The sequence below is a fragment of the Lupinus angustifolius genome, chromosome LG17 (assembly GCF_001865875.1).
Source record: "Lupinus angustifolius cultivar Tanjil chromosome LG17, LupAngTanjil_v1.0, whole genome shotgun sequence".
Lineage (NCBI taxonomy): Eukaryota > Viridiplantae > Streptophyta > Magnoliopsida > Fabales > Fabaceae > Lupinus > Lupinus angustifolius.
The window spans coordinates 14,864,547-14,887,032 of NC_032025.1; the positions used below are offsets into that span (position 1 = coordinate 14,864,547).

The 22,486-nt window shown below is 32.7% G+C and overlaps 2 protein-coding genes across 3 annotated transcripts; one reads left to right on the forward strand and one right to left on the reverse strand.

The window, feature by feature from the left end:
* On the forward strand, window positions 5,345–6,151 carry LOC109330911. The gene has a single exon (XM_019565179.1). The coding sequence runs from the start codon at window positions 5,345–5,347 to the stop codon at window positions 6,149–6,151; it is 807 nt and encodes a 268-aa protein (XP_019420724.1).
* On the reverse strand, window positions 13,632–18,399 carry LOC109331818 (intracellular protein transport protein USO1-like). 2 transcript variants are annotated; one of them, XM_019566555.1, is made up of 4 exons: window positions 18,255–18,399; window positions 17,270–17,438; window positions 15,294–17,110; window positions 13,632–15,113 (listed from the first exon to the last, which is right to left on the reverse strand). In XM_019566555.1, exons 2-4 carry the CDS (start codon window positions 17,361–17,363, stop codon window positions 13,839–13,841), a joined length of 3,186 nt encoding a protein of 1,061 aa, XP_019422100.1. In that variant the 5' UTR covers window positions 17,364–17,438; window positions 18,255–18,399; the 3' UTR covers window positions 13,632–13,838. The 2 variants fall into 2 exon arrangements, with proteins under 2 accessions (XP_019422100.1, XP_019422101.1); XM_019566556.1 differs by having other exon boundaries at window positions 17,270–17,475.

The window sequence follows — 22,486 nt, forward strand, 5'->3', positions numbered from 1 at the left end:
GTTAGAGAAACAAATTCTGGAGTAAAGTGACAATGGGGTTTGCAAGGATCATGATTGATAGGAACCCACAATTTAAAAGATTATTTGTATGTTTTGATGCAATGAAAAAGGGATTTGTTAGAGGTTGTAGGCCTTGGTTTGGGATTGATGGATTCCATTTAAAAGATCCTTATTGAGGAATTTTCCTAGCTATAGGTGCTCTTGATGGAAATAAAGGTATATTTCCTATTGCAATTGTTGTGGTAGAGGTGGAGTGTAAGGATTCATGAAGGTTTTTTCTAACCATATTAACTGAAACATTGCACATTGTACCAGAATAGAAAGAGGACAAATTGACCATAATGTCAGATAGGCAAAAGGTTAGTATGTTTAAATTGTATATCTCCTTGTAGTGAATAGATAATGTCTTGCTAATTATCGATCTTCTACTTAATTGTTTTTTTTAAAAAGAACATGTTGTGGAAAATGAAGTAATTTAGGATAACATGTTTTTTTTATATTTTGGTTTAAGTTAGAGATATTAAATAATTCTTTATTTGAATTTTAGGGTTTGAAATATGTGAGATATTTCCGAATTCATAACATAGATAATTGATTAATTATAATCTTGTATTGTTAATTTTTAAAAATACTATATTAATCACTAATTGTTTTTGTTGGTAGGTTTTGTTGCAACCACTTGTTGAAATTCAAGCTTCAATTTAGGTCTTCAATACTAACAACAGAGTTCTGGGCGGTTGCAATGACTTACAATGAAACTATGTTTAATAAAGTCATTGCTACTATGAGAAGAATCAACAATGATGTTGTAGAATGGTTTCTAGATGTTGATAGGCCTAAAAGTATGTGGGTAAGGCATATAATTGATCCAACATGTAAAAGTAATCATATGACCAATAATGTGTGTGAAGTATTTAATACATAGATTGTAGATGATAGGAAAAAGACTATATTGTCTATGATGGAGTCTATTATGGGTAGATCAACGGGAAAATTTCAAAGAAGGTATGCAAAGCATTGTGGGTTTCAGCATAACATAACTCCTAACCTTCGAAAGGTTTTAAGCACTAAGGCTTTGTTTGGGAGTGGGGTTTTGGAGGGGAAGGGAAGGGATGGCTTTGGAAAGCCTTCCCCTTGTTTGGGAGTTGGATGAAGAAGAGGGGAAGGTTTTTGAGGGTTTCTTAAACCCTCCAAAACCCTCCATATGTCTATTTTTAAAGTTCCCCATTTTGGGGTTTTTTGGAGATAAAATGTCAAACTAGCTAAATATTTTTAGTGATATTATATAATTATACATTATTGTCCATTTCTCATTGTTAATTACATTTTTAATGGAAAAATAAAAAATATTCTTACATTATCCTTAGTTAACCCTCCCTCATCTAAATTTCATACTCCCAAACGAGGGGGAAGATTTCCTTCTTTTCCCTTCCATTCCTAACCTTTTGATCACTCTCCTTCCCTTTCCCTCATAACTCCCAAACAAAGCCTAACGTACAAGATGAGAGGTTTTGTATAGTGACTTATGTAGGGAGAGAAGAATTTCAAGTGATTGATGGACATACGACATTTGTGGTTAACTTGATCTTAAGGCCGTGTGGTAGTAATTATTGGTTGGTCTCTAGCTTGCCATGTAAGCATGTGTGTTCTTGTATTGCTTATATACGAGAAGATGTGAAGAAATATTGTGATGAAGCTTACTGCAAATCAAAATATTGTCTCACATATAATGAAATAATCCATCCTAAGCCAGATATTGATGATACCAATAGGAGAAGTATCACCCAAATTGAACCCCTACTGTTGAAGAGGCTACATGGAAGGCCTAGGAGAGCTAGAAATAAAAGTATTGTTGAAGGGCCATCAAGAACTAAGGATGCAAGAAGGTCACACACATGCATGTGTAGAGCTTATAATGAACTTGGACATAACTACTGCACTTTTCAGAGAACTCCAATCCAAGGAAAAAAGAGAAACAAAAAGGTAAAAAGTGCAATTTCATTTACTTATAATGTCATGCAACATTGTCTCCTAACTTGCATTGCCCTGATTATGCATTAGGAAACTCAAAGCACATGCTCAAAACATGCTTCTAATGTTGAAGTGCAAGCTACAACCTCAACTCGGGTATAAAAGACGAACTTAATGAACTTGGATTCAAATGTGTTCATAAATTTTTTACTCAACTCCTACCATTTTTTCCAGGAGACAATTAATAATCAACAAGATAAACTAACTCAAGATGTTGCAAGTGAGCATGAGAATGCATTAAAAAAGGAAGCAGGCTAAAGAAGAGCACATCATAATAATTGCTAATAGCGATAGTTTCTTTTTTGGTTTAGACCGTAGATAGTAGTGCACATATGTCTTTTAATATTTGTCTTATTTAATAGGAAAACAAGTAACTCAATACCAATATTTTAGCAACAATGACATAGTAATATTGGTCATGATAACAAAGGATATAGAAATATTACAAGAAATAATACAAAAAAGAATGATATTACAAACATGTTTGCGTTATACATTACTAAAAAGTATTATAATACTATTTATTAATTTATATATGTTTATGTGTGGATTAAATAAGAAATTTTAGAAAAAAATCATCTTAAACAACATAATACAAAAAAGTAAAACATGTTTTAGTAATATTTATTAATATATATATATATATTATATATATATATGTGTGTGTGTCTGGGGGAGGGATTAATATTCACTATAATTCTTTCAATCATTTTATCAAACAAGTTGTGAATAATAATATTGAAACATGTTTATATGAAGTCATATTATTTTTATCATAAATTTTCATTAAATGACATGTGATATGCACATAACACTATTATTTAGCAGTCAACTAATAGCAGTGGTAGTTTGTGTAATGTGCATATATAAATGAGAGGATGTTTACATAGGTGCAATGAAGGAAGGAGTTTTTCGTGTAATTTATTAAAACTTAGGGGAAATCTATGTAGTTTACTCTATATTTTATTTATAAGGTGTCTATAACAATATATTTTGGAGTACAATATTCAACATAGCTATTGTAGCCCAGTGATATGGTTATTACCTTTCTACCACATATTCACAGGTTCTTACAAGATACAACATAGCTGTTGTTGCCCAGTACTTTACAAAATTATTCAATATAAAAATTCCAAAATCAAGTGATCATCAGATATAAAGATATGAATTCAACCGGCCATAAATCATGAATCATTGTAATGTCCGACCATAAATATTTCTTATATTTAATACTAACGAGGCACGGTTCAAAAAAATGGCAATTTATGCGGGTAGAACTTGAGACCTTACCGTTGAATACAAAGGCCACTAAATGAATGGAACTAGTGATAATGGAATGAAATGTTTGAGAATAAATTATATTTATATTTAATTCGAACTCCAGCAAACAACATAATGCAAAATTATGCATCTAGTATAGAACACACAACCACTTAAAAGCACTCATTCTAAAACTACCATCTCCCACCAGTGCAACCAAAGTCCAATCCCGAATATGTGAAATCTTAGGATATATTTTGGACAACAAACAACAATATTGCAAGTGATTGCCTAGTGGTAGTATTACCATCTTACAACCATACGGATCCATGTACAATTCCCATCAAAACCACCCGTTGATTGTAAATTTTGCAAAAAGATAAATAAAGCAGCATTAAAAAAAATTAACATCCATATGAAGCAACAGGGTAGTGGGTTCTTAAAACTAAAGTATTCCAAATTTGAACATAAAAATTTGTCAGGCATGACCATAAGCATTATTTAAATCTAATGACAATGCATTTTTTCACAAATTATGAATATCCACAATTTAGTGCGTAGAGATTATAATCGAAGAATATAATATTTATATGTTGATGATGTAAAGATTTATACATAGGTAATGCATAATTCACGATTCATTTATATTATTTTTATTTCAGAGTCAATGGTGATTGAAAATAAATTATGAATGATGCAATAATAATGTAAAAAATTCTTAAACTGTCGGTTGATACATATTTTTCTCATAATTCAAACCGCGCATTGCAATGAATAAAGAATGACAATTCATCCCAAATTAGCAAAATAAATACATGATAATTTGAACCATTATTTTCCAATTACATGACATGAAAGTGGCTCTATTACAATTTGTAAGAAAAAACTTAATAGACTTTATTGGGTGAGAGACTTTATACTTAAAAGATATGTAATATTAAAGATAATAAATAATAATATTATCATATAGCCAAGTCAATCATGTCAAACCATCGAGGATAATATAGATATTAAAGCGGAAGAATATCTTAATATATTCACTGAGAATATGGTAAATGAATGAACTTTATTTGTCCTTAATCTTCTATCCACCAACTTCATGAAAGTAGTCTTATAGTGTTCTTAATTAACACACATTGAATAAATATTGATCTATTTGTTTCTAAAATTATATATAATCAAAAAGTGCATATATAATGCGTATTCGGTTGCAGTTCCTAAATCTTTCAATTTTTTCTTAAAAATTATGAACAATCTACATGTTATTTACATTGAGACTAATATTTGCTATCAATTTTTTGAATCAATGGAGCAGAAAATAAAATGCTCTAAACCCATAATTTTGTTACTTACAAAACTTTTTTTTATTTGTATGTATAGCAAATAAAAAATAGAAAAGAGTGCACAAGACATTACAATTATAAAAAAAACGCATTGTGTCAATGTCCCTTTTATTTTGTCTTTCCTCTCTGTGAAAAATACACATCCACTACAAATTATAATTTCTCAAATAGGAACACGCATATACTTGTTAATTTTGTAGTAATTGCATTTGTAATTCATAGCTTAGTGTATAAAGTGGTTTAGTTAGTTTGACACATTACTCTAAATAGAAATCATAACAACAAAGTAGTTATGAGTTTCTATAAATAGATTTGATCAAGATTGAAATCATTGCATTGAATATATTGATTTCCATAAACAATTTCTCTCTTCTCCTTCCTTCTTTCACGCAATCACTAAATCACTCACGTCTTCTTCTCACATTTCTTTTCTTCTTCTTCTCATTGTGTTCTGCAAGTAGTGCAGAGAAGAGAAACCAAAGGAACTTGGTTTCTAAACTCCAACAGTGGTGTCAGAGTTATACGATTGGGATCTGTGGTAGTGCCAAGATTGGGTACAGGAGGCTTCAAGAAGTGAAGTTCACAGACTGAGAACCAAGACTGCAAAACAGAAGGGAAATCAGAGGTGTAGAAGAATGGCAACTTCGAATGGATTTGCAATGAATCTTTGAATCCTAGATGGGAAGAATTATGAACATTGGAGCATTCAAATGAAGGCCATTTTTGGGTTTCAAGAATGTCTTGATATGGTGAAAGGTGGAATGCCAAGTGTAGATGAAAACTCAGTGGAGTATAGAGAAGCAAGCAAGAGAGATTGCAAGGCAATCTTCTTGATCCACCAATGTGAGGATAAGGCTAACTTTGAAAAGATTTCTGCAGCATCTAGTTCAAAGGAAGCATGGGAGATATTGGAGAAGAACTATTCTGGTGGAAAGAAGATCAAGAAGGTGAGGTTGATGACACTCAAAAAACAGTATGAGTTGATGCAAATGGATGAGCAAGAATCCATAGCTGAGTACCTCAACTGGTTAAGAAGCCTGATAAACCAAATGAAGGGGTGTGGAGAAACACTAATTGAACAACATGTAGTGGAGAAGATTCTCAAAACTCTTCATCCAAAGTTTGATCATGTGGTGGCAGTGATAGAGGAAGCAAAGGATCTTGACAATCTTTCAGTTGATGAATTGCAAGGATCCTTGGAGGTGCATGAGCAGAGATTCATGGAGAGGCAGATTTATAGACAATCAGATCATGCCTTGAGTGCTCAGTTCAAGAAGAAGGGTGGCCCTGGACAGATTGATAAATTCAGAAGAGACAAAACAAAATGGCAAGGTTGTAGGAGAATGGAGACTGACAATCTCAAGCCTGGATCGAATTCACAACAGAAGAATCAGAGCACCGGTTGTGAAGTCATTAAAGCCAAGAGATGGAACAATCAGTTGAGTAGAATGAACAAGAAAGACAAAAGCAAGATTCAATGCTTCAACTGTAGAAATTGGGGACATTATGCTTCATAGTGCAAAGATAAAAGGGCCACTCAAACCAAATAAGAAGAAGCAAGACTAGCAAAAGATGAGGGATCAGAATAGGAGGTATTGTTGATGGCTAGGAGTATTGATTCCTCTCAAGAAGCCACTTAATCAAATGATGCTTTGCTAATGGTAACAAACCAGTGTTCAGGTAGTTGGTATCTTGATTCAGGTTGTTCTAACCACATGACAGGGAACAAAGATTGGTTTGTAACATTAGACAAATCAGTGGCAACCAGAATAAAGTTTGTTGATGATAGCATAATCAAAGTAGAAGGAATTGGCAGAGTGATGATCAAGAAGAAGGATGGCTCAACCTCATACATCTCAAATGTGTTATATGTGCCAAGAATGAAGTGAAATCTTCTAAGTCTTGGACAATTACTTGAGAAAGGGTACAAAATGAGGTTGGAAGAAAAGATGCTCAAGGTGTTCAACAAGAAGGGAGTGTTAGTCTTGAAGGCACCTCTAGCTCAAAATAGGACCTTCAAGATTGGCATTCAGCTTGGAAATCAGAAATGCTTAGAGTCTATAGCAGATGAGAAATGGATTTGGCATTAGAGATTTGGGCATCTAAATTTCAAGAGTCTTGAGCACTTAAGTCAGGATGAAATTGTGCATAGGTTACCTGCTCTCAAAGCCTCAAATGATGTGTGTGATGATTGTCTTGCAAGCAAGCAAACAAGGAATACATTCTGCTCACAAGTCCCAACCAAGACCACTCAACCACTTGAAGTTGTATACACTGATGTGTGTGGTCCATTAGAAGAAAACTCTCTTGGAGGAAACAAGTACTTTGTGACCTTCAAGGATGACTTCACAAGAAAATTATGGACCTATGCAATAGCAAGAAAGTCTGATGTGTTCAACAGATTTAGAAGTTTCAAGGCATCAGCAGAGAAACAAAGTGGTAAGAACCTGAAGTTGATCAGAAGTGATGGTGGAGGTCAGTATATCTCTCATGAGTTCAAGAATTTCTGTGAAATAGAAGACATAACTCATGAGATAACTGCACCATATACTCCTCTACACAATGGAGCAGCAGAAAGGGTAAATAGAACTGTGTTGAACATGGCAAGAAGCATGCTAAGAACAAAGGGCCTTCCAAAGAAGTTTTGGGCAGAAGCAATAGCAACATCAACCTATCTACTGAACAGATATCCTACAAAGAGGTTGGTAAACAAGACTCTAGAAGAAGCCTGGACTGAACACAAGCCTAATGTAAAACATCTCAAAGTTTTTGGATCTATTTGCTTCAAACACATACCAGAGAACACTAGAATGAAGCTTGATGATAAAGGAGAGAAGCTGATCTTTGTAGGTTACCATTCTATAGGGGCCTATAAGGTATACAATCCTAACACCAACGCAATCTCATATAGCAGAGACTTAAAGTTCATTGAAGGAGAAGCATGGAACTGGAATAGAACAACTGAGACACCCAACAACTCAGTAAGAATGGTGCTTGACAACACACAATCAGAGGAGGAAACTCAGACAAGCAATGAGGATCAAGCTGTTTTGAATGAAAGACCACAGAGATCAAGACAATTGCCATCAAGGCTCAAAGACTATGAAATCCTTGATGATTCTACAATCACTCAAGAAGGAGACTTTGTGCACATGGCTCTATTAGCTCAAATGGAGCCTGTGTCTTTTGATCAAGCAATGAAAGAGAAGTGTTGGAGAGAAGCAATGAAGGAAAAGATCAACTCCATAGAAAAAATGCTACATGGGAACTAACAAATCTGCCAGAAAACAAGAAAGCTATCCTAGTCAAATGGGTTTACAAGGTAAAATTGAAGCCTGATGGATCAGTTTCTAAGCACAAGGCTAGACTTGTTGCTAAAGGGTTCCTACAGAAGCAAGGCTTGGATTTTGAAGAAGTTTTTGCACCAGTGGCCAGATTAGAAACCATAAGACTTGTTATAGCAATAGCAAGCTCAAGAAGATGACACATTTGTCAGATGGATATGAAATTTGCCTTCCTGAATGGTCCATTAGACAAGGAAGTCTATATAGTACAACCCCCTGGCTTTGTAATTCCAGATCAAGAACACAAAGTCTATAGATTGCACAAGGCTTTGTATGGATTGAAACAAGCACCCAGGGCTTGGAACAAAAGAATAGATGGGTTCCTATTGAAGCTAGGATTCCAGAGATACATCAATGAGCATGACATTTACACAAGAGAGGTAACTACAGAAGCCTCTATTGTTACATGTCTATACGTGGATGACGTGGTAATAACAGGAAACAATATTGAAGAAATTGAATGGTTCAAAGAGAAGCTGAAACATGAGTTTGAGATGACTGATATGGGAAGCCTTTCATACTTTCTTGGGATTGAATTTCTCAGAACAGATGCAGGTATCCTAATGCACCAAAAGAAGTATATTTATGATATACTTGGAAGGTTCAACATGCTAGGATGCAACTTAGTATCAACTCCAATTGAAACTGGCAACACACTAAGCAACTCAAGCATGGAGAACTCAGAAGATAAGGCAGTAGACTCAACTCTTTTCATGCAAATGATAGGATCTCTTCGATATGTTTGCAATACAAGACATGATCTTGCTTATGCAGTGGGTCTAGTAAGCGGGTACATGGAAAATCCAAGACATACTCACCTAGTGGCAGTGAAAAGGATACTAAGGTATCTTAAAGGGAGTATGAATTTTGGCATTTTGTTTCCTGCATCAAGAGACACAGAACAAAACAGTGGAAGGAGTATCATCCATGGTTACACAGATGCAGATTGGTGTGGTGATAAGGATGATAGGAAGAGAACAAGTGGCTACATATTCAAGCTTGGTGAAGCACCAATAAGTTGGTGTTCAAAGAAGCAGAAAGTAGTGGCCATTTCTTCATGCGAAGCAGAGTATATTGCAGCCTGTTTTGGTGGTCAACAAGCAGTGTGGTTGAAGGCATTACTCACTGAATTGGGAATGCAAAAAGATGATGAACCTATGTGGTTGTTTGTTGAAAATAAATCAACAATAAACCTAGCAAAAAATCCAGTGGCTCATGGTAAAAGCAAGCACATAGAGACCAAGTTTCACTTCTTAAGAGATCAAGTGGAGAAGAACAATTTGAAGTTGGAATTCTGCAAATCCAAAGAACAATTGGCACATGTGCTAACTAAACCTTTGAAGATCAAAGACTTTGAGAGGCAAAGAACACAATTGGGTATTGTTAGTATAGAAAGCATGAATTAAGGGGGAATGTTAATTTTGTAGTAATTGCATTTGTAATTCATAGCTTAGTGTATAAAGTGGTTTAGTTAGTTTGGCACATTACTATAAATAGAAATTATAACAACAAAGTAGTTATGAGTTTCTATAAATAGATTTGATCAAGATCGAAATCATTGCATTGAATATATTGATTTCCATAAACAATTTCTCTCTTCTCCTTCCTTCTTTCACGCAATCACTAAATCACTCACGTCTTCTTCTCACATTTCTTTTCTTCTTCTTCTCATTGTGTTCTGCAAGTAGTGCAGAGAAGAGAAACCAAAGGAACTTGGTTTCTAAACTCCAACAATACTTGCAGTGAAAAAATCAACTATCCACTTCTTTAGCCATATGCATATATAATTTGATGTAGTGTGGTAAAACAATTTGAAGTCATCCTTTTTTAAGTAATATCTATTGGTTGAAATATTACAAACTAATTATCACATATTATTTATAAAATAACACAATGATTTCTTTTGTTTTTTCTTTGTCATTTAATTCTTAATGCACACATAAAATTAAAATGGTATTCTATAAAAGATATTTATTTGATCATATTAAATTTTCTAATTGAATTATCAAATAATATAATTATATTATAAATATTAGAAACTCGTTACTGTGTGACCTAGTAGATTCAATACTAAACTAATCAAGGTTGATGTCTAACAATACCCTTAACAACCCGTTATTATGACATAATATGTATTTTACTTTCAAGAATTATTAGAACATTAATTCAAATTTTCATTTTATATTTATAGCTCTTGACCAACTTTAAAGTATGGTACAATTATCAAACTTTAATAAGTGGTCATAACGACTCAAAGAAACTCATTTCTTTATTCATCTTCATACCTTGATCAATATCTTGTTTTATTATGGAGCTCAAAACTCATTATCAAGAATAGATGGATTCCTTCTTGATTAATCATTAATTATACAAGCATTTAATTATACTCAATACTCATTCAAATAACATCATAAGACGTTATGTGTCCCAAATCAGAGTATAATTAATAACATGTTAAATACTATATTAATCTTCGGTCAAAGAAACTATTTAATTTTTTTTTGAGAATTTCTTATTAACAATTTAAGGTAATCTTAATCATTAGAAATTCTCATTTGAGTTAGTTCAATGATCATATATACATATGCATCACCTATATGTGCAATTTAATAAATGATATCTATTAATATTTATCCAATAAATGTTATCACACATATATTGATCTATCTGAGTCATTGATGTCATATTCTCAATAATTCTATGATCAAGCATAATTTAGAGTAAAAATTATAAAAGACATTTTTCTCATTATTATATTCTCTATTATAATAACAAGTCTATAATTTATAATCAATAACTTTGTCATATAATCTATTTAATTAAATAACAGGTATGGTAAAAATAAATATATGCAATTACTGTAATTTTATTTAATGAAAGGTTAGGTATTTGACAAAAATATAGAAATATACAAATATATTTTTAACACTATGTCTATAATAGAATATGTATGTTCGTTGGTCTTCCAATTATAGATCACCTTTATCCTTAGTTTCTCCTATGATAGGATGAAGAGAATAACTTTGTTTTGTTCTTATTTTGCTCTCTAAATTGGGACCATACCCTTCCATAAACAATGATGTTACTTGATTTTCTTATTTCCATTTTTGTATATCATAAAAAAGAAATAAACTTTTGGTATACACAATAATTTTCATTATAATTATATCTATAATCATATATCTTACTTAAATTTGATTACTTTAATTTAACTATTTAAAATAATTATCATAAACATATTTAAAAGAGACCATCATTATACTCTATTTTAAGCCCTATTAGAAGAAAGAGGAAAATGGAAAATTTACGTGGATAGTGTAGTTTGACTACACTATCACACGTTTGGTATATGTTTTAAAATTACGGAAGTAGTGTATTTTTAGGGAAGTCGTGGATCTCATCCATGACTTCCTGACATATTCTCTCTCCATGGACGTCGTGTACCTAAATATGACTTCCATTGTATCTTAATAATAAAAGAACTATGTAGCCTAGTGGTTGTTTGTTTTTATGGGAACTTAGAGGTCCATGGTTTAACAAACCATAAATATTTTGAAACATATACCAAACGTGTGATAGTGTAGTTTATCCACGTAAATTTTCTAGAGGAAAATACACTAACCTGTGCCTACTACCTAAAAGAGCTAGAACTTAGGGTAAAAGACTACGAACCAAAATTCCTTACAATTACACTCTTTATCTATTGGGGGCAAGATCACTATTTCCTTGTCATTTTGGTTGCTTATATGCGTAGCATGAATTTCAATATGTAATATCGATTTTTTTTCCCCAAGGTTGATTGCAATGATATAGTACAATTATCAAACTTTAATAAGTGGTCATAACGACTCAAAGAAACTCATTTCTTTATTCATCTTCATACCTTGATCAATATCTTGTTTTATTATGGAGCTCAAAACTCATTATCAAGAATAGATGGATTCCTTCTTGATTAATCATTAATTATACAAGCATTTAATTATACTCAATACTCATTCAAATAACATCATAAGACGTTATGTGTCCCAAATCAGAGTATAATTAATAACATGTTAAATACTATATTAATCTTCGGTCAAAGAAACTATTTAATTTTTTTTTGAGAATTTCTTATTAACAATTTAAGGTAATCTTAATCATTAGAAATTCTCATTTGAGTTAGTTCAATGATCATATATACATATGCATCACCTATATGTGCAATTTAATAAATGATATCTATTAATATTTATCCAATAAATGTTATCACACATATATTGATCTATCTGAGTCATTGATGTCATATTCTCAATAATTCTATGATCAAGCATAATTTAGAGTAAAAATTATAAAAGACATTTTTCTCATTATTATATTCTCTATTATAATAACAAGTCTATAATTTATAATCAATAACTTTGTCATATAATCTATTTAATTAAATAACAGGTATGGTAAAAATAAATATATGCAATTACTGTAATTTTATTTAATGAAAGGTTAGGTATTTGACAAAAATATAGAAATATACAAATATATTTTTAACACTATGTCTATAATAGAATATGTATGTTCGTTGGTCTTCCAATTATAGATCACCTTTATCCTTAGTTTCTCCTATGATAGGATGAAGAGAATAACTTTGTTTTGTTCTTATTTTGCTCTCTAAATTGGGACCATACCCTTCCATAAACAATGATGTTACTTGATTTTCTTATTTCCATTTTTGTATATCATAAAAAAGAAATAAACTTTTGGTATACACAATAATTTTCATTATAATTATATCTATAATCATATATCTTACTTAAATTTGATTACTTTAATTTAACTATTTAAAATAATTATCATAAACATATTTAAAAGAGACCATCATTATACTCTATTTTAAGCCCTATTAGAAGAAAGAGGAAAATGGAAAATTTACGTGGATAGTGTAGTTTGACTACACTATCACACGTTTGGTATATGTTTTAAAATTACGGAAGTAGTGTATTTTTAGGGAAGTCGTGGATCTCATCCATGACTTCCTGACATATTCTCTCTCCATGGACGTCGTGTACCTAAATATGACTTCCATTGTATCTTAATAATAAAAGAACTATGTAGCCTAGTGGTTGTTTGTTTTTATGGGAACTTAGAGGTCCATGGTTTAACAAACCATAAATATTTTGAAACATATACCAAACGTGTGATAGTGTAGTTTATCCACGTAAATTTTCTAGAGGAAAATACACTAACCTGTGCCTACTACCTAAAAGAGCTAGAACTTAGGGTAAAAGACTACGAACCAAAATTCCTTACAATTACACTCTTTATCTATTGGGGGCAAGATCACTATTTCCTTGTCATTTTGGTTGCTTATATGCGTAGCATGAATTTCAATATGTAATATCGATTTTTTTTCCCCAAGGTTGATTGCAATGATATAAGAAAAACTACGTTTTAATATTTAAAGTGTAAGTGTCATTTTCCTTCCTTTATTTAGCATGTTGATTTTCCTTCTCACTCATAAATGCATAAGAAGATTAACCTTCGAACAAATTGTTCAAGTCTCCTTGATTCACTTCAGATAAGAGGATGACGAAATATTAATTATATGTTGGTATAGATTGTATTTTTAGATTATGAATATAAATTGTGAGATTATAATTTCTCAAATTATAAACTAAAATAACACATCAACCCATCAATTTTATTCTTCAACAATTCAAATTCACCATAAGAATAAAACTAATTCAATAATTCTATACGATGCTCCTGAATTATAAACACATTACACACACATATTCAGAGAAAAGGGAAAAATATTTGACATGAAAAAATGAAACAAATCAGATCCATACCTTTTTGCACAAACTACAACAAAAATTAGAACAAACTACACTGCTCTTTGGCCTATGCGAGTCTTGGATAGAATGTCCTTGAGATAGTCATAACGACCACGGTGATATTCAATCCACAAACATAGCTGTCTGATAGCCTCTCTTTTCTCCTCTCCCAAATCCAACATACCATCATGCTTTTCTTTTACCATTCTATCTAGTTCTCCAACTGTCTTCTTAAGTTGAAACACAGTTGTTGTCAGATTCGTCTTCTCTAATTCCTCCATGCTCGACTTCGCCTCTTGCTTCACAATCACCTCCCTCAAAGCCAATTCCTGTTCACGTTTTTCCTTCAGCTGCTCCGATAAATGTTGTCTGTCTTTCTTTAACTCCTCTTTTCTCTTGTTGATTTCGCTGACACAGGCTTTTGCGGCCCAGAGCTCATATGAGATATTGGAGATAGTGGTTTCGTAGTTTTTACAGTCATCAGAGAATTTAAAGCTAATAGTTTCTATGCCAGTCATCACACTATTTACACTCTCCTTAACATTAGAGATGATTTCCTGAAAAGCTTCATTGTTAGCCGCAATTATTGCTGACAACGTAGCAATCTTGTCTTCAAGTGCTCTCTGTTCTTGCTGGAACTTCTCTTCCGCCCTTGTGAAGCTCTCCTCCTTCTCAGTCAGCAATTGTTCTGTGACTCGGAGCTTCTGGTTTGATAGCCGAAGCTTGACCTCAAGCATGCGGACTTTCTCAAGCAGTGTATTGAGTTCGTATCCTTTCTCTTCTACGTCTCTTTTCAGTTCTTCAACTGTATGTTCCAAATTATCTACAATCTTATCTTTGGACTCACTGCCTTTATGAAATTCATCTTCCATTTCTTCAATCCTTTCCTCTGCAACTTCAAGATTAGCCTTGCATTCCATAAACCAACAATCAAGTTCTTTATATTCCTCATTAAGTTTCTGATAAGCATCTTCTCGTTCCTCCAATGCTCTCTGATGTTCCACAGATCTGCTTGCTAACTCAGTCTTTTCATTCTCTACTGCTACAAGGCTTTCTGCATGTCTTTCTTTATCTTGTTCACAGTGACGCTCCATTTCTTCTTTTGTTTTCTGCAAGGATAGCAATTCTTGTTGCAGATTGTTTATTTGGGCTGTGAAAGCAACTATTTTCTTTGAAGCCTCATTCTCTTTTTCATGAAGCTTTTTCAGTAAATTGGAGAACTCAACCTCCTTCTCTGCTAATGTTTTCTCCAGTTCGGCTACTTTGTGTTGTAACTCTAACTTCTCCTGTCTCAAATGACTGACCTCATCGCTGTTATCCTTTATTTTCTCAGTGAAGGTTTCTATTTGAGCTGAGCCCTCTTGTTCTACCTTTTCAAGTTGATCCTGGAGAACAGAAAACTCGGAATCTCTCTCTGCCAAAAAAAATTCCAGTTCTGCTATCTTGTCTTGTAAGTCTAGCTTCTCTTGTCTTAGATGACTTAGCTCTCCACTGTTAGAGTTTATTTTCTCAGTGAAGGTTGCTAATTGAACTGAGCCCTCTCCCTCAATTTTCTCAAGTTGATCCTGGAGAACAGAAAACTCAGATTCTCGCTCTGCTGATATTTTCTCCAGTTCTGCTATTTTGTGCTGTAGCTCCAACTTCTCCTGTCTCAGATGACTGATCTCTCCACTGCTAGCCTTTATTTGCTCTTCATTTTCACTCTTATGGTTCTCTATAGCGATCATCTCTAATTCTAGATTCCTTGTCTGAATCGTTAAATTTTCTCTGTCTTCCGTAAGTCTCTCTTGTTCCAGGGCTTTTCTGTCAAGCTCCTCTTTCAGAGTATGCATTTGAATTCCATACTCCAAATTTTCTTGCATTTTTTCCACCAGCTGAACTTCCAAATCAGATTTCTGGTGTTGTAAGGACTCCACTTCCTGCTGCAACCTTTTCACCTCATCAGCAATGCTTTTGACCTGATCTGATGCTTCATTACTTTTACAAATTATCTGCTCTTCCAGTTCGTTTTTCTCAGCATGTAATGTGCCTATATCAGTTAGCAGCTTGTTTATCTGAGATGTGAAATCTGCTACTTTAGATGATGAGTCATTCTCATTATCTTCGAGTTTCTTCATGAGAGCAGATAGTTCCTCTTCTCTTTCTTTGGACTTAGTTTCAAATTCTGAAATTTGGTTTTGTAGCCCTAAATTTTGCTCGCCCAGTTCCATTGCCTCAGTTTTGCTACTCTTAATTTGCTCTTCCACGTCTCTTTTCTGGGTTTGAAGTGATTCTAATTCCAACTCCAGGTTTTCGACTTGTGCTTCTATTTCCTTAATTTTACTAGATGATTCATTCTGATACCCTTCATGAATCTGACGGAGGGTTGAAACTTCCTTGTCTCTATCCTCATGCATTTCCTTTAACTGACTAGATTCAGCTTCAAGTTCTTGTATTCTGTTGTGATCCAGCTGGACCTCATCTGAAGCCTGTGAAAGTTTCAATTTTAAAGATTCATTTTCTTCCTCAGTGACTTTCAGATTATAGCTTATATTAGTCACTTGTTGTTCTGCATGTTCCAGCTTCTGCTTCAGAATGGAAAGTTCCCCTGTAACAGCTTTTAATCCATCCCAAAGAGCTAACTTTTCATCTTTCAGTAGATTAACCATGGTTCTCAGGCCATCGGTGATCTTCTTTTCCTCATCAATCTGTTGTAGAGCTGTCTCTTTCTCCACAGTCAAACTGTCTCTTTCTGTCTTCAAATCTTCCAATTTTTGACTTAGTTCAGCTTCTATCTTACCAGAAATATCAAGCTGCTGCTTTAGTTCATCATTTGTGGCCAAAAGTTTTGATTGTTGAATACCTAATGCTTCATCATCAGTTTTCAAATCCATGATGATCTTGTCTGCCTCTTGTATCTTGCTCAGTGTCTCAAGATATCTTGAATTTAGATCCTCTTTCTCTTCATTTGTAGTCGTCAACTGCAGATTTAACTCAGCAACTTCCTTGTGTGCTATTTCAAGTTCTTGCTTTAAGCCATCATTTATCTTGTGAGATTCATTTTCCAGTTGTCCATTTTTGCTGCCATTGTCCCTTGAAGAATTATCCAAATCTGAATCTGAGCTCGACAAAGAACTCTCATTTTCTTGCTTGTCATTCATCTTTTTCCGTAACAGGCCTGTTAGATGATCATATCGTGCATGGAGTGATTGGTATTGATTGTAGAAATCCTCGATCAGTTCAGCCAGTGGTTCCTTCACAGAAAGTTCGACTGGGGTACCATCCTCTTCAAGGTTATCATCTTTAATAAGTTTCAATATTCTTTTCACTTTGTGTTCAATTTCTGTAAGGAAAAGTAGAGATAAACCATGTCATTTGTTTGAACATCATAAGGTGATATGATAGACATAAATCATAGCAAGATATTCTTTATTATATTCCATGATGTCATATTCCTTCTGTCATGGTGCGATCTATGTAAAACCATGGATAGAGATTTTACCTATTTTAGCTCCCTGGAGTTGCTCATCTTTATCAGGATCCATGTGACTTCCGAACAAAGATTTTAAAGACTCTCTTAAGCAATGTTTTACCATCTTCCTCTACAAATCTTCAATTTTTTAGCAGCTTCGAGTCAAGATAATCTACTCCACATGTTGATCCCAGGAAGTCTAGAGTTGAAAAAACAAATTCTGTGACATTTGAGCACTGTGATGCGAACATTTTTTATAAGGTTAACTTACGAAAATAATTTCTGTTTGTAAGAAATTTCTAAATATGTCATTAATAAAACAATACAACTCCAGCTACTTTTTGTGTAAACTAAATTTTATCCATGTTTATCAAACTTCAAGAATATACAGATAGAAACATAGATAATAGAACTGGAATAATTAGAAATAACTTCGAATAGAAATGTGTGGCTTCTTATTTTCATTAACAGAGAGCAAATAATAACATAAGAGTGAATGAAATTCATGGCCAGTGTTCAGCATAAACGCTTCAGCACACAAGAGATTAAGTTCATATAATTTCTATGTCACCACAAGATGGTGTGGGACACTGTAGTTGCCATTTGCCAACAAAAATATTTTAAGCTAGTTTAAGGTGATAATAATAAAATAGCCAAATACATTGAATTTCGTTATCAACACTAGTTTTCTTTCCTTTCTTGCTCAGAAAATTAATAGCTAATTCAAATTTATTCCTTAAGTTACAAATTACAGCAAAACCCAGAATCGACAAAGGTCACCATCAGAAAAAATAAAAGAAAAATTAAATGATTCAAATTAAGAATAAGATATGAAACTAAGCTTCAAATAAAAACCATAACCATAGAATTGAAACGAAGTTGATACGATCGAATCTAAAAGCTGAAACGATTTAAAACAGGAAAATGGCTAGAGTTTATTGAGCCAAGATGCTGGAAAATTAATTGAGCTATGTCCGAAACGCGATTTTTGAGTGATGAAATTGATGAAGGTTACCTGTGAAAGTTGAAAATATGAAGAAGGTGTAGTTGGAAGCAGAGGATCAAAGCTTAGAGAAAATCGAAGAGAATCAAAGAAAGAGAATTAGATAGATATGAGGAAGAGAGGGCTCTTCAATTAATGCGAGACAAAGAGCCTAAGTTGAAAGTGGTCAGAAATTTTTTTAAATAATATTTGTAAATAAGAGAAAAAAAAATAAACAATATTTGTAAATAAGAAATAAATAAGAGAAAAAAAAATTCACTAAAAGCGTATAAATATTAACTATCACTATACCATTTATCATATGTATTCTTAATAATTATTAAATTTTTAAATAAAAAAGTAACTTATTAAAATGAATGATATAAATGATATGAAAATTGAAAGTAGCTTTCTTTAGATTTGAGTGCTCAAAAGAGACGCCAGCACTTTCAAGCTTCAAATTTTAGGAATGAGATCTTTGGATTGATATCCAGATGTTTGGCTCGAAATTTCAGTATTTATTACCATTATGCCACTATTGGCTACAATCACGTAATTTCTCCTATGACGAGACAATTTCACTTGAGGTCTACAACTGGCTAGTTTAACTTGGAGATTAGTGATATAGTCACTTCTTTTTTCTTTACATTATAGTCTTATATTATTTTTTATTATTGATTTAATTTTTCAAACATATTTTTTTTTTTAATTTCATATGTATTTTTATCTTGATGTGGTAACTATTGATAAGGTTGGATCTTTTAAGGAGTTCACCGTTGTAACTTTAAGTTATACTAACACTTCCTCAGTTTTAATAAAATTATATTAATTACTCTTTTTTGTGCATATATAAATTACTCTTATTTATATATGTTATTTCTTATGCAGAGGTGGTCGGTGTAATGTATGTATATAAATTGGGGTGATTGTATAAGTGTAGAAAAAGTGATAATTTATGTAATTTCACTTAAACTTAGTGGTTGTAAATGTAATTTACTCTAACTTTTAAATATTCAAAAACAGTAGAAGGATGTACCTCATTTAAGTAACGAGAAGCATATTGTTTATTGTCAACATACATTGAGACTCTTGTCCCTTAAATAAAGTGACTCAAATTTTACTCCAAACCTAAATGATATAGGATATTATTGCATATTAGTATATCTACACCAAACAATGTTGCAAATCTTGTCTCATTCCAATGAAAACATGCAATGTCAATTAAAAATTTAAACACTCATTATTTTTTTCTGTTTTTGTTTCATTGTCATTGGTACGAGACATGATTTGAGACATAATTTGAGATAACTAATCTTCATTTCATTTTCTTTCCACATGAGAGGAGAAACAAAATACATGGGTCTCACTCCACTTTTTCTTCTTTCTTCATATACTCTCCTCTAAACCAAATGAGAGAAATATATCAGTTCCCTTTATCTTCTCTCCCCTCCTTCTCTTTGTACTTAGTTGTGTTGGCAATTAGGTATAGTAGACTTTTGCACAGATTGTAGCTTAGGGAATTCAATTAATATTCAATATAATGTATATGATTTGGTGTATGTAACATATTTTTATGTATCATTAAGTGTAATTAATGTTAAATATATAAATTCAGTTGAAATTCAGTTGTGTTCATATAGTTGTGATTTGGTGTTTCTGTATGCATTCAGGTTATCTTATGTTGTGTGCTTAACTGTATAGAATTAGGAATAATGGCCTTCAATAGTGCTTTTTTATGCATGTGCTGTTGTTATACCTATACAACAACATTTTTTAACAATGTGTTGTTGATTACGTTTAATTCAACAGCGCATTCGTAGAAAAGCATTGTTGAACACTTATCTCTCATATTTTTTTCTTTTAGCTATACAACAACACATTTGATAAGAAGTGTTGTCGATATGATCAACAAAACTATTTCCTCTATACTTAATTAGTTAACACAATGCTTAACTGATTAACGAGCCTACGAAATCCAAGATTTCAGCTACTGTAATTCCATATAATCAATTATCTCATTTCTTAATCGATTAACGAGTTCTCATTTCTTAGATTGTTTGAATGTTATTTATTGTCATTATTATTTGTTCTATATATTTAATTAAATGTCATTAGTCGAATGTCATAATGTCATTGTTAATTTGAATATCACTAAAAAAATTAATTCGTAAAATATATTGTATCTTCCACAACGTTTCCTTCAAGTTGCATTGTGGAACACTTACCTTCTTTATATTTGAATGAGGTATCATTGACAACGCTATCTTCATAATGCATTATTGAAGATACTATGAGACCCTAAAAAATTAAATTGTTCCCTTATTCTCACACATTCAGCAATCCCGACACTCATTTACTCAGCAGCGAAACTCATTTGCTCTCAAAATCGACCTCGAAAATCCTTCTTCACCGATTTCAAAAATCCTTCTTCACCGATTTCGAAAATCCTTCTTCACCGATTTCGAAAATCCTTCACTCGTTTAACCTCAAAATCATCATTCACGCATTAAACACCGAATTGAAAGTGAGTTTTCCTTATAATGATTTGTCTTTTTAATTACATTATATTTAACTTGTATTGAATTATAAATATTTTCCTTATAACTGAGTGGAAGTGATTTCACTCATTTAGCTTGTATTGAGTTAAGGATTTTCCGACAACTTTCACTTTAATTACATAATAATGTATTTGCTCTGTTTGGTGAGCTTAACTCCAAACTTTAGCTTTAGGTATTTATTATCATTATATTTTTTGTTAATATAAAATGGATAAGTGCCAATTGATTGATGAATGAGTATGAGGAGTGAGTGAAATCATTTGTCAGGTTTGCAATTGAGAATGTTGAAAACCCTTATAGAATTGTATGTCATTGCTTAAGATGTTGTTACTCAAACCGAATTACTCCAAATGAGTTAAAAGTTCATTTAGTGTGTCACGGTATTGTTCAAAGTTACACATGTTGGACAAGACATGGAGAGGAGAGACGATGTGGATTGTGATGATGAGATGCATATGAAAGACAACTACACAAATGCATATGAAGATGATAGTTTCGAGGAAATGACAAACGTTGTTGAAGAGGATCTTGAGGATTGTCATGAGATGTTTCAATGGTTGATAAGTGATGTTGAGAAACCATTATATGATGGTTGTACTAGATTCACAAGATTGGCTGCAGTGTCAAGGTTGTATAAGTTGCAATTTGTTAATGGATGGACTGATAAGAGTTTCACCGATTTACTTGCACTTCTGAATGAGATGTTGTCGGAAGATAATGTGATCCCTTCTCGAACTTATGATGCAAAACAAATATTACGCTTCATTTCCATGAACTACACTAGGATACATGTTTGTGAAAATGATTGCATCTTATTTTTTAATGAGTATGCTTCATTAAAGTTTTGTCCTAAATGTAATGCATCACGATATAAGAAGGAAGACTCTATTCCCAAAAAGGTTGTATGGTTTTTCCCATCAAAGCAAGATTCAAGCACATGTTTAGCAATGCCAAAGATGCAAAGAAGTTGACATGGCATGATGAAGAGAGGATTAAATATGGCAAGCTTTGATATCCTGCATATTCTCCTCAATGGAGAATAATTGATCATGACTATCCTAGTTTTGGTCAAGAATCAAGAAATCTATGCCTTGCATTGTCAACGAATGGAATTAACCCACATAGTATTCAAAGTTGCTCCCACAGTACATGACTAGTGATGTTGGTGATATACAACCTACCTCATTCTCTATGCATGAAGTGCAAATACGTGATGTTATCTATGTTAATTTCTAGACCTAAACAACCAGGAAATGACATAGACATATATTTGGCTTCATTAATCGAAGACTTGAAGGAAACGTAGGAGACATGCATAAATGTGTATGATGCGTATAGAGAAGAAAGATTCAACTAGAAGGCTTTGTTGTTCGGCACAATCAATGATTTCTGTGAAGAAGATCTTGCTCCTGACCTTGGCACAGTTTTGATGAAGACACCAACATCACCAAAACGAAGAAAAGGAAGATGACTTATGAAGACAAATGAAGATAAAGCTTCAAGACATTAGATTAAGTATTTGTAAGTACTTCTATCCTAAACTCTTAAGTATATACAAGTATAATTGCTCAAACTATTTTTTAGAAAATGTGAGACACTTTTAAAAGACTTAAAACATTTTTTCAAAAATAGTGTGTAACAGGTTACTTCATTGAGTAACAGGTTACATGTGTGAGAAAAGAGTTATCCAACTGAAAAACTGATTTT

What these genes read in the sequence shown, in the direction of transcription:
- LOC109330911 (XM_019565179.1), top strand. Translation starts at nt 5,345, where the DNA reads ATGAAGGCCATTTTTGGGTTTCAAGAATGTCTTGATATGGTGAAAGGT.
- LOC109331818 (XM_019566555.1), bottom strand. Translation starts at nt 17,363, where the DNA reads ATGGTAAAACATTGCTTAAGAGAGTCTTTAAAATCTTTGTTCGGAAGT. An exon ending in ACTCCAGGGAGCTAAAATAG is followed by an intron (nt 17,111 to 17,269) that starts GTAAAATCTCTA and finishes TTTTCCTTACAG; the next exon opens with AAATTGAACACAAAGTGAAA. An exon ending in TAGCAACCTTCACTGAGAAA is followed by an intron (nt 15,114 to 15,293) that starts ATAAACTCTAAC and finishes TTCACTGAGAAA; the next exon opens with ATAAAGGATAACAGCGATGA.